At 40.8% G+C, this 12,018-nt stretch overlaps 1 protein-coding gene across 1 annotated transcript in view; it reads left to right on the top strand.

The window, feature by feature from the left end:
- The window catches only part of tafa4b (TAFA chemokine like family member 4b), a 35,729-nt gene that overhangs the window by 3,044 nt on the left and 20,667 nt on the right, over window positions 1-12,018 (top strand). Inside the window, exons 2-3 of the mRNA XM_072383194.1 lie at window positions 8,266-8,413; window positions 9,237-9,352. Coding sequence (XP_072239295.1) covers window positions 8,361-8,413; window positions 9,237-9,352 — 169 coding nt within the window. The 5' untranslated portion in view covers window positions 8,266-8,360. The remainder of the gene's footprint in view (window positions 1-8,265; window positions 8,414-9,236; window positions 9,353-12,018) is intronic.

The following is a 12,018-nucleotide window of genomic DNA, read 5'->3' as shown; positions in this document are numbered from 1 at the left end:
AGGCCATGGTTTATGTGTGTAGCATCACAACATCATTCAGACTCTCTATAACCTCCATCTAACAGGTCTTGCTGAGGTCTCACACACTTCCACATGTCCTCTTCCTGTTGCCTAAAGAATGAGTGACAGAGAGTGACAGACGCAACAACACTCACATTCAAGGTTACTGCTTCCAAGTCTTGAAAAACACGAACAGATAAAAGTTAAGTGTGTTTAAAGGATCAGTCACATACCATAAGACGGTTATTTTCTAAAACATCTGTTTGGAACTTTGGAATAATCAATTTAAATGAAATTTAAGTATTTTTTCAGTTATAAGGGAGTTTTGAGAATGTCACTATCCTTTTCCAAAGAATGGAAATAACACCCCCTAAAAGGCCTCAAGGTGATTTTCTCCGCAGCTCCAACTCACTTTGACCATGACAAATCTCCCTAAGTGATAATAATGATTGTAATTGAACAGGCACAGTTCCTTCCCACGGTGCTCTATCCATCACCTTGGACACATTCTGCTGCTTCCACTCATGTTTTTGTACATGCATTTATGTGTGTGCGTGCCATTTGCGTGTGTGTGTGTTTCTCTGCATGATATTGCGTGTTCCGTTGCTCTCCCATTGGCAGCTGCTGGATGTGCTGGTAACCGTGAATTATAGTGTCAGTGTGTTTGTGGGATTATAAAAAGCTCCCACCATGCTGTGCTGGGTGGGTCCATTGTGAACGCAAGGAGAAGAAATGCAGCGGTGGTGGCGGAGCCTGGGGCAGTCATCACAGCGGCCTTCAAAAAAATACTGTGGCTCACGAAGAGGGAAGTGGCTTTAACCCTGTGGGATGCAGGCCTTAGAAGTGGGGAAGCAGATTGAAGTGGAGAAATAGAGACTGTAAAAATATAACAGGGAAATAAAAGAAAGACAGCCAGGGCACAGTGTGGGCGTTCGCTGAATGGAGAGGAGCACTGAATGAATGTGTAAGAGAAAAGCTCAAATAGGCAGGAGTATGGGTAGTCAGAACTTGGGCGAAATCTGTCAGAGGGGAGTGTGTAATACTGTATGCCTGACTCTGTGCACAAAGTTTCTGTGTTTCTGTGTGTTTGATGGAGGTAATTTCTTTGTAATGAAAACAGCATGCACCCAGCAGTCAAGGGCCCCTCTTGGTGGCTGACTGATGTCAGTCTCCAGCGGACAATAACCTCCCCCAGTGATGGCTGCTCTGATGAGGAAGAATGATTGTTATATGTATGTGTGTGTGTGTATATCTGTGTTCAAGAGCACATTGTAGAAATTGCCTTCCGCTTAACAAAATCCCCCCATAAACGTGAACTTGTGGAAATGTATTGCGTAATCATATATATATAAAATTGACACATTTCCATACATATCTACCACTCATATTGTAAATAATAATCTTTCTTTCTTCATTTCCTTCACTCCCTCAAATGTAAAAAATATTTTGTCATTTAAAAGAATCTAAAATTTAATTTAAATGAAAGACCGACATCCCTCTTTTTATTAACAACAAACAAAACACATTTTGGGACATTTTCAGATTTTTTTAGCGTCAGTGTCTCCAGGGAATGAATTCTTCAAATCTTCCCAAACTGTGTGTGTGTGTGTGTGTGTGTGTGGGGAGCGCGTATGATTGTGTGAGAATGTTTCCATGTCAGCAGATCTGGTTCTGATAACTGTTCATGATCACTGTATGGAATTGCTTTGTGGGAGTGTGAGAGAGGGTTAGAGGCCCTGCTTGTCTAAGGGGAGCAGAGTGATGGTGTCACGCTCCGCAGACTCACAGACAAATTAATTCACTTATTGACACTGCTGACACGTCTCAGTGACTTTGTAAAATGAACAATTGATCAGGCTTCCTCTCTTTGCTCTCTCACACTCTATTTTCCTGACTTCTCTCTTTCTCCTTTTACTCCATCTTCTCATCCCAACTTTTTCATGTCTCTTTCACTTTACTCTCTTTCGCTCTCCTGCTTGTCTTAAACTCTTTTTTTTTAAACATCTAGCTGCTCAATTGAAAGGCATGGTGCATATGATAAATGTAATTCTGCGAAAGTTGGTCACTGGCACACATGAGTATCTGTGCATATTGTGTTGGGATCTGCATATACAGTAAAAGAGAAAGAATGTATGTGTGAGAGATTAAGTGTTGGTCTGATGCTTTTCTCTGGGTCAAAAGAGATACTACAACCACAGTGAGAACGAAGCTCACAGAAAATCAAAGCAAGCTCCACATTAAGGTTGTTTATTTTCCATTAATCATAATTTAGGCACAAAACAAAAATGAATGGCCCGCTGTTCTCAGGAGACTACCTGTCAGGGCCTTGGTCTGCTTTTGTTTGACTCCATAGAAGAAGAGTCTACTAAGTGCTGGCATACACTGCTGCACACACTTTGTTTCTGACTGTTTCTTTTTCTTATTATCTGTGCAGACAGGAGGTTGGGGGGTTTAGTTGCAGGGTGTTTTTGAAACATTTTTTATCACTAGGTTAGGCTGTGCTATCTCGCTTGTGCCCTGCTGTGGTTCACCAGCTACTCCTTCTGTACATGTTCTTACTTTGATCCTTTGCATCTGCAGACAAGTATGAGAGATCCTGAAAAAAACAACCACATGCATGAAGAATTAAGAAACAAGAGAGAGAAAAAAAGCTACTTTTCCTTTGACCAGAAAATTATTTCTCTTCTTATTAACAATTTACATGTTCCTCCCTGTTGTTAACACTAAGTCTAGTGTCAAAAAACACAACTAGAATTTTACTATTTTAAGATGGTATGAGTCAAAGTGTCTTACTGACTGAGTAGAACAGTGCATAAAAATTGCCCCTCACCATTTTAAAACACAATGTTCCCTTTTTTTCTTATCAGAAAAGAAAGTTAGAAGAATTCGAGAATTGAAAAAATAAAAAAAGAGCAACAACAGGAGAGAGTCATCAATACTGCAGATTGTATCAAGTAGAGAGGGGAACAAAACCTTGTTAAATATGGGCAGTATAGTGTACTGTCAAATTAAAGTGTCTCGTTTCTGTCCCACCTTTCCATCCATCCTCCAGCGCTGAGGGATACTGACTTTTAACAGCCTTTTATTGCTTTATTAGAGTGCAGCAGATTTATGGCCTGGACCATGCCTCTGTCTGTTTCTCTGTTGTATCCACCCGAGCTGGCTGTCGGAGCTTTAAATGACAGACTTATAAAACAAGAAATAAGGGACTGGCCCTCTATACGCAAACACTTGTTGAGTCAGTAAGCTAATGTTTACATGCATTTTCATGTCTGCACTTTTTCCCTCTTAATAAAACAAGTAACAGTCTATGTTTGTCTTCTGCTTTAGTGGAAGAAGCTTTTAATAAGACTTGTTTGCAATGTGAAAGAGTGACAGGTATATTCAGCATAGCCCAGCCATGAATCAGAAGTGCGTTACGTGGTATGAGTGCATGAGGAAATTTGTGTATATTAGTGTGTGTGCATTGACGTATAAGGAATTAAACTATAAGGTGTGTGTGTGCCTCTGTGAATGGAGTCTGCCGTTGTGTTTGCAATTGTAGCAGCTGCAGAGGAGAGTCAAGACTCTTGGGAGCGTCTGGTCGCACACTTTGACACATGAAACACACACTGAGACTCTGATCATTTCGGACTTTTATCCATCAAAGAGACTGAGGAGAAAAGAAAGAAAACCGATGTAGTGCTGAAAGAGAGGATATGAGAGGGGAGTTGGTTAAGAGAAAATTAGATGGGTGACAAAAAGCAACCTTGAAAAATTCTAAAGAATAGAGACGCAAAAATAGATGAATTTTTTTACTCTTTTCACCCCCACCCCTTCCTTTCCCCTCAAACACACACACACACACACATTTCATGGTCACCGGATCCTGAGACGATGGCTTGTGCAACAAGGTGGGATTTACACTTAAGTGCAGGCCGATCAATTGAGCTGTAATGGTACCTTAGTGCCAAGGCCATTCTCTGAACTCTGCAGTCAATACCACGGCCAGGTAATGGTCCTGAATTCAGACTTTCACTCACAACTTTCTTTCCTGTCTTTCTTCCCATTTGAATTATGCTCCGTTTGCTTGTCCATTTAAGCAAACAGAGCATATTTCTCTGCTTTACTTGTATAAAGGAAACTGTTCCAATGTTTTCCCAGAAGCCTTCTCAACTGTTCCTCATGGAAATATCTATTGGAACGATGTGTTAAATGCAGATTTAAATAATTTCTTCTTCATTTATAAGTTGACTAAGTACAAAATGCTCACATATGATCAGATTGTACTGCTTGGGGTTTTGACGGTTGAAGTGAAAGCAGATTCTATCTGCACAATGTTAAAGTGAGGAGAGGAGACACACATACAGCCTGACATATGGAGAAGTGAGTAGTGCAGAGAGCAATGATGGGAGACTTTATGAGGAACAAACAAGAAGCAGAATAGCAGTAGGCTGAACATGAAAGAACAGGAAAATGTAAGGAGTTTACGTATACTGGAGTGCCTAAGATTGCAAACTGTGTCTGTGTAATTTAGGGCATTTATTTATATGCATACACCACTTCTATCTGCCCAGCGACCCAAAAGAAATGGCAAGGAGCAACATGCTGTAATGGTTTAGCGCTGAGAGCAGGCAAGAGGCAGAACATTACACACCCTGACTGAATCTTAATACTGTGCATATCGGCAGAAATCTGAAACGCTTCACATGAGATTCCACTGGGCTTTGTGCTTTTGCCCGTTTCATTTTCAATATCTTTCCGCCTTGGGGAGAAGCACTTTGTTTTACACTGATATGCTTTTTGTCTGCTCGGTCTGTGTCTGGGCAGAGAAAATCAGCATAGTGAGATACTGGTGTGATGTTTGTGGGGTCTTCAATCTCATTCTCTTTCTTTTCTTTTCACTCATACATACTGGAGTTGAGCCAAAGTTCATATTCTTATATCTGGGATCTATATATTTCGTCCTGGCAATATTTGATTTATTCTATTTTAAGCATTTTAAAATTCCAAATAAAACCACCAGCATTCAGCACAGAAAACCATTTTCATGAATAGGGCTCCAGAACGGAAGTCTTGAGGAATTTCAAAGCTATTCTTTAAATACAGACTGAATTAATTTTTTTAGCAGACTTCACACTGCCTTTGAGGAATAGATTGTAAAACATGGTTTCCTACAAGATTGGTAAAACAAGAGTTAGCATTCCTGGTAAAAATCAGCCTGCAGGTTTACTCACCAGTGTGAGACAGTTTATTGGATATTACCTGCAGTCTTACACCAAAATGTATGATAGTTGTGTTAGACTATAGTGCAAAACTCAGCAGTTTCACAATAACAAGTCAAAAACTGTAAAATAACTACACTGTCTGGGCTACAAAATCATAATTTATGAAATCTATGTATCCCTACCTTTTAAATTGATTTGTGTAAGGGATAAAAAACACTTGGTTAGGTTTAGAAATTACCACTATGTTTTGGATATGTGGGCAAACGTACCTATAAAACATGTTGTTGGGAGACTGAGCTTAGATATTAAACAAAGGAACAAATAAAAACTAATTGATCATTTTGCGTCCCACAGTGTAGTGTTGGACTGATGAACAGTATGCGATGTTGCTTTTATTCACAGATCTGTTTCTGTACTGGAGCTTGGAACTGAAAGTGCCTTTACAACAAGAAAACATTTTATAAGATTGTATGTACCTTCAAGAACCAAAGCAGTTTGCTGAGGAATCAACTTTGTGCTGGGGAAAGTTGATCTATCCCAAACAGATAATTACTATTGTCCTTTATATGTGACTATCGAGACAAAAAAATCAACTGTTTTTGGTTGACGAAACTTCCATGAAATAGTATTTAACAGACACAAAACTCATTCTTGTTTTTGTCACCATGTGGCAGATATAAAGCAGAGATATTCACAAAAGCCTGACAATGAACACTGTTACATACTAAACAGGTGACACTGAGGTTATCAAGTAATGCTATGTTTCGTATTCCTCCCAGTCCTGCTGAACAGGAACTTCCTGTCCTGCCCTGACAAGTGCTATAATCTCTGTGAGTGACAAACAGCACAGTGCCAGCGACAGCCTCATCATGCTGGAAGTGTTTTATTTCGGATATGGAGCGAGCCTGTTTCTTGCAGATGAGGTCAGAGATTGTATGCAGAAGAGTGATTTAACAAATTCATGTGTGTATGTGTTTGCTGGCGGTGGTGCGTGGCTGCTAGTAGAGGGCCGGCAGATGATGCCGTTCAGATACAGGGCATACAGATATATATTCGCGTGGAGGTAGGATTGCTTCAATGAATGTCAATGCGCCTCCGTGTCAGTCCTTTGTGATTACCGCAAGAGATGACACAGCTCAGCCCATCAGCCCTTAGAGACACACAGTCAGAGGAGATGGAGAGGGTGATGTAGAAGAGGGATAATTTTAGAAGAGGTGTGACTTGATGTTCTCAGATAATCACTAGCATGTCTGTGCTCTGTTTGCTAACATGTATGTGTGCGTGTATGCATGTTTTTTTCAGTTGCCACATCCAACAACTCCTCACTGGCATTTTGGCCAGCTGAGCCCCCCACCCTGCACACCTCTGCTTAAAAAAAAGCCCCATAAAACCATTTTGATGAATTTTTGTGAATCTTTTGTTTAGAAATGTATATTTTTTGTGTATAAGATTGTGTCTCCCTAAACATGAGCACAGAAATGTATCACTCATTCATAAGTTTGCAGTCTTTTGTATGTCTTATCCTCAGTAAGCGGGGCTATGTTGCTCTAAATAATGCCCCCCACACACATGTACACACACACATACACACACAATAACGTACATAGACACACGAATGCACAACTGTGCTCTTCTAATGAGTGTATCAGAGAACAAAGCTGATAAAAATGCATGCCATGGCTCAGCCTTTAAAAAGGGAATAAGAAATAAGCTGCTGTGCAGATAGGCAGCATGCCTAATCACTTCTCACAGCACTTGCACCTTGCATACTCTCACATGCTGTAGTGGAACAAAACACACACGTCTAATGCACGATTGTGCAAATTTTCACTTTACATAAAAACCTGAAAACACACAAGGGCCATCTAAAACACACAAACACATGAATATTGTATATACCAATATGGGTGCTATAATCAGTCAAATTTGTGTTCCAAGTCCTCTGCAGAGGCATAAGCTGAGAAGTCTTTTAAACATCCCCAACTTTAGATTTCCTCAGTGCTCCTACAATAATCTTCTCTAATCTCTAAAGTCTTTGTGGCAGATTCCGCCTCTCTTTGACCTGTGTTGCTGTTGCTTTTAGAGGTTATTTACGCTTGCAACAGTCAGCCATCAACTTTATCTCACCTTCTTTGCCTGGATAGTTTCACACCTCTAGAAAAACAAGTGCTTGTCCCTGAAGTCTCAGCTCTTGGTCTTTAACACACTTGTGGCCCTTGCTGTTAGTTTATGCCCCACTAGGGGGCAGTGGCAGCTCACAGATGGCTGAGAGGCACGAGTCTTGGTCGGCACATTAATGGACTGAGCTGCATATGAATGAGTTATGATGAATAATAAAGGTTTGAGGAGGGGAGAACATTTTGTTATTAATGTGAATCTGTTGTCTTTCATTTAGACTGCAGAGTTAGTACCTTTGTAAAGAGAAGTGTGTTGACACACTGTTACAGCAGAATGGTAATTTACTTTGTGTGTGTGTGTGCGTGCAAAAGTGCACATGCATCAGAAGGTGTCACTCAGCTGTAATTAGGAAGAGTCTCTCCTGCTGTCCTCTGATAGGCTTTGAATTTACCTTGCAAATACTGTGCATATTTAATGTGTGTGAGTGTGTGTTTGTGTGTGTGTGTGTTGGGGCTCAGCTTGTTTTTATGCTTGTTTGATCAGCTGGTAAATGCTTTAGCTAATAGGCAACTCTGCAGATTTCTTTTATGTACACTCGTTTTGAAATCAGTAGAATTTTTAGCTTGTTATGCACAGTGTTTTGTGTGTCCATCTCTGCATGTGTGTGTGTGTTTGCGTGAGTGAGGGAGCAGTGTGTGATGTCTAGAATGGGGATCACATTCAGCCTGGGGGTAGGTGAACCCATTGTAAACAATGGATCTGACAGAATCTAGGCCTTCACATCTACAACCCTGTGTGTGTGTGTGTGTGTGTGTGCAGACACGTGTGTGGTTTGTGTATATGTGCAGAGACCTTCATATAAGGCCATTGAAGGCCACTGAGGAACCCTAGGGCAGACTGGCCTCTCTGACAGAGTGTCTTTGTAACCTCTTCTCTCCAGAGGCTTCTTCTGTTTGAGGTGAGGAAGAGGAGAAGCAGGAGGAAGAACAGGAGCAGGAGATTTGAGGTGTGAATGAATGCAGCTATGGCCTGCTCATGAGAAGGTGCACAGTGGAAAAGACACCAGAGGAGACAGAGACAACCAACAGGTGAGATGACATCAAATGTAGATAGAACTAATAATTTTTCATAAGTTGATTACAGTTTCATCTGTTTTGTTATTAATTCAATGTCTGTTTTGTCTATATATTATTGTAACAGTATACAAAGGAAAAGTTCAGCAGTTCATGTTTAAGTCCTCAGGTGGCTTTGGTGGTCCAACTAGACACTTATAGCCCCAGGATTAAAGGTTTATATGAATAAAAAGTAATATGGAGAAATTGAAAATTTCAGTCTTGAAAACTACACTGTTCACCACTGTGAACATCATTATAGTCATTACATCTGAGAGATTTCGGATGAAAGTTTTCACTTTTTTTTAACATCAAAAATCTTAATCAGTTGATTAAAACCTCCTCCACCAACCACCCTGAACAGGATGAATCAGGTATAAAAAAGGAATAAATGTATGAATTAGTTCTAATCCATAACCATATCATATTTATTCTTGGCTGAGCCCTGTTGCTTCCAGTGCAACCTGTCATGATAAAGTCGACGCTTTTGAAAGCTGCAACTGGAAGAAAATTAGAAGAGTTAATTCTAATGTGATACAAATAAGTGTAAAATAACGCTATTGCTGATGGTTGAGCTGAAACTACTCTGATTGTAGTATGTGCATGTGTGTGCTGGAAAATCCTTTTCTTCAAGTCGAGTCTGTTCTCAGGCCTCCCATTTTTGCCATTGACCTCTGCCTGCTCACCTCTCACATTGCTTCTGTTTGTTCTATAAGCTGTATGTTTTATGGTCTCTAACCTCTTCCCATACCCTCTTCCACCACTTTTCCCTCTTTTCTCCCCTCTTTCCCTCCCGTAGGATGAAACTGAGTGGAAGGTCAGCTTGGCCTTGGCAGGTGGCCTTCCTTGTTGCCTTGGTGATGCTCTGGGTTGACCCAGTGTCAGCTGGCAACCGTAATCATCGGGGACCGACAGGTACACCATGTCTTGCTCTGAACCTCACTACCAACACCACAAGAGGTTAATTACACCGTCACTTCAGAAGTATAACACATGTTCCCAGAGCCTGACGCCGACTGAACCTTCTGCATTCTGGAGGAGGGGGCTATGGGACAACAGTTTGCTCTGTATGCCAGAATGTAATGTAGACAACACCCCGTTTTGGCATTGGATGCAAACACACCTCTGTTTGAGTGATCCAGCACATACAAATACAAATGGCACTTAAACTGTCAGGAGCTGTCAACACAAATAGATCAGTGTGGGTGAGATCTGATCTATTCAGAGTGCAGACATCCAACATTTCAGAGTCAATGCTCCTCTCAAGCGGTTGGACTCGTAGTGGTTTACTGTTGCTTCAAAATAAGCTTCATGCCTCACGTAGAAGAGGCCATTGGCTCATGCCTTCTAATCCTCAGGCTTATAATCACCCTTGCCTACATTAATATGCATAGCTCTGGAGCCCCTTTTTGACCAAAGTCCTGCCTCACTTATTCCTCAGAAGAAATCCATGAACAAAGAAACCATAGCCAGCACAGGCTTAATTCTGACCTGCAAGGCTAAATCTATTTCCTCTTTAATTTTTGTAAGTCTTGGAAACGAGCCACACTTTGGCTGAAAATGACCAACTCAGGCTTATTAATATTTCATTGAGGATGACAACAGGGATAGTTGTGCTGAGTCACAGCATCTTGCACATCAGCTTGTTGGTGGAAGCCTTCCATGTCACCTCATCCTTACACTTAATTACGACAGTTTCCTTAATTATCTCTCAGTTTCTCCACTGTTACTGCTTATGTTTTGCAGGGTGACCTTTATACGCCACATAAATGCTACCAGCATCCAGTCTGTTCAGTGAGTGATGATATTAGTTTCCTTTTAACAGACAGAAGGCTGCCTGCTTACGGCAGGGACACTACTAATTGCAGGCCCCGTGGATTGTGAAGGTCAGCATGCATGCCTGCCCCCTTCTCAGTTCACTGTTACTGTGAAACAAGATATCTCAATCCCAAACTAGCCAGTGCTTTTTATTTGATGTCTTACTCTAATTGCTGGAAGTTTAAGACCTGTCAAATGTGAATGCCAGTAGACCCGCACACATTGAAGTTTGAGGGTGAAAAATAATTGGGTGTTTGTTATGGCTGCTAGACGTGTTTTCAGTGGCTTCATATTAAGCACTTTTACCGCTGTTTTGTGGGCTGATCAGTGAGAGAAGTCTAACCTATGCCGGTGATGTACCCTTAGCTGCCACATGGTGGCTCTATAGGTCAAAAAATGCTCCAACATAGATTTGTGTATCACATTGTTCCTAATCCAAATCTCGTTGAGCCAGTGTTGTTCTTGGAAGCATTCTGTCATATAACAAAAACTTAGCCCAAAAAAAAAAAGAAGTCTGTAATGAGAGTACTGCGGGTAGAGGTGATATAATCGTTACCATTTTCTTGAATGACCATTTTCTTTATTGTACTTCTCAGTTTAGTATGGCTGGATCTCAGTAATCCTTGCACTTGTCCAACACTCGTTTGATTGGCTGGTAACTTTTCACAGGACAAAAATATCCCAGTAAGTTAATTTCTTTCAGGCTGTACTTAGGTTAGCACAGGCTGTTTGGTAGTTGGGTTGGTTAGTTAGGGGTCACATCCTCTCCAGATTGAAGTGCAAAAAAATCCTTGGCTAATGCACATATATTACTTTTTCCGCTGGTTATCACAGTTTGTCCTTCTTTCACAAATACAACAAAGTTGTGCAAAAGACAATAAAACCCATTGTGACAGGTGGAGCAACAAACACTTTAACATACCCATCAGATTTGAAATATTATTTAATCTGTCCTGTGCTGTTTGCAACAATCACAAAGAGTAATTTATAGGCGAGAGACTATGTTCCGTCTTTCTAGGAATTTCCAACAAATAGTGTGCCACAACTATTTGTGTTGTGTATTTTTAAACATTAGGCTTTCTTTGTGTAAACTCATTAAATGGAGCGTGTTCTTAAAGCTCTGCCTCTTTTCAAGTTATTCCTGTTTCCTGACAATGAAACATCTGGTGCTCATATTCTCATCTGACTTCTCTATTGTGTGAATGCTTAAAATTTGATTACTTTAGATTTAGTTGAAGCCTTCCAGAACTGATATTCTTCCATATGCACTCCTATCACAGCTTGTTATTGCATGCCTCACAGACCAAACATTTTAGTACAACGACTAATCTGGTGTTGCATTTGTGAATTCACAGAGTGCAAGTGGGGCCTTCTGTGCCCATCCTGGTTCCTGTGTGAAACCACATATGTAGCTCCATCTGTATTTAAACTGTATCTGTCAAATTTGCGTATACTTAACATAACCAAGCTCGCTGCAAAGTTGGAACCTCATCTGCGTGTCCATCTATTTGATGCACACTGGACACCAGCTCATGTCCTCCCCTACACGTGTTTGTAAGAAATAAATACAGGGCTTGCAAGGTCAAGTGAGCAGATTTTATTGGGGAGGAAATTTGTAGCACAGCAGCACTCAGCAGTACCAGTGACCTGTGGAGATAATTAACATAAATTTGGATGAGGCCTAATGCAGGCCTGTAAAACCCTGATAATGTCAGTAGAATTGATGGGCTGTGCTGGACCAACGTGAGGAGGAGATGGAACAA

Source organism: Leuresthes tenuis, unplaced genomic scaffold (genome assembly GCF_036924035.1).
Source record: "Leuresthes tenuis unplaced genomic scaffold, fLeuTen1.0.hap1 SCAF_3, whole genome shotgun sequence".
Lineage (NCBI taxonomy): Eukaryota > Metazoa > Chordata > Actinopteri > Atheriniformes > Atherinopsidae > Leuresthes > Leuresthes tenuis.
The sequence above is the reverse complement of the archived record's forward strand: the minus strand, read 5'-3'. Positions and strand labels throughout refer to the sequence as shown.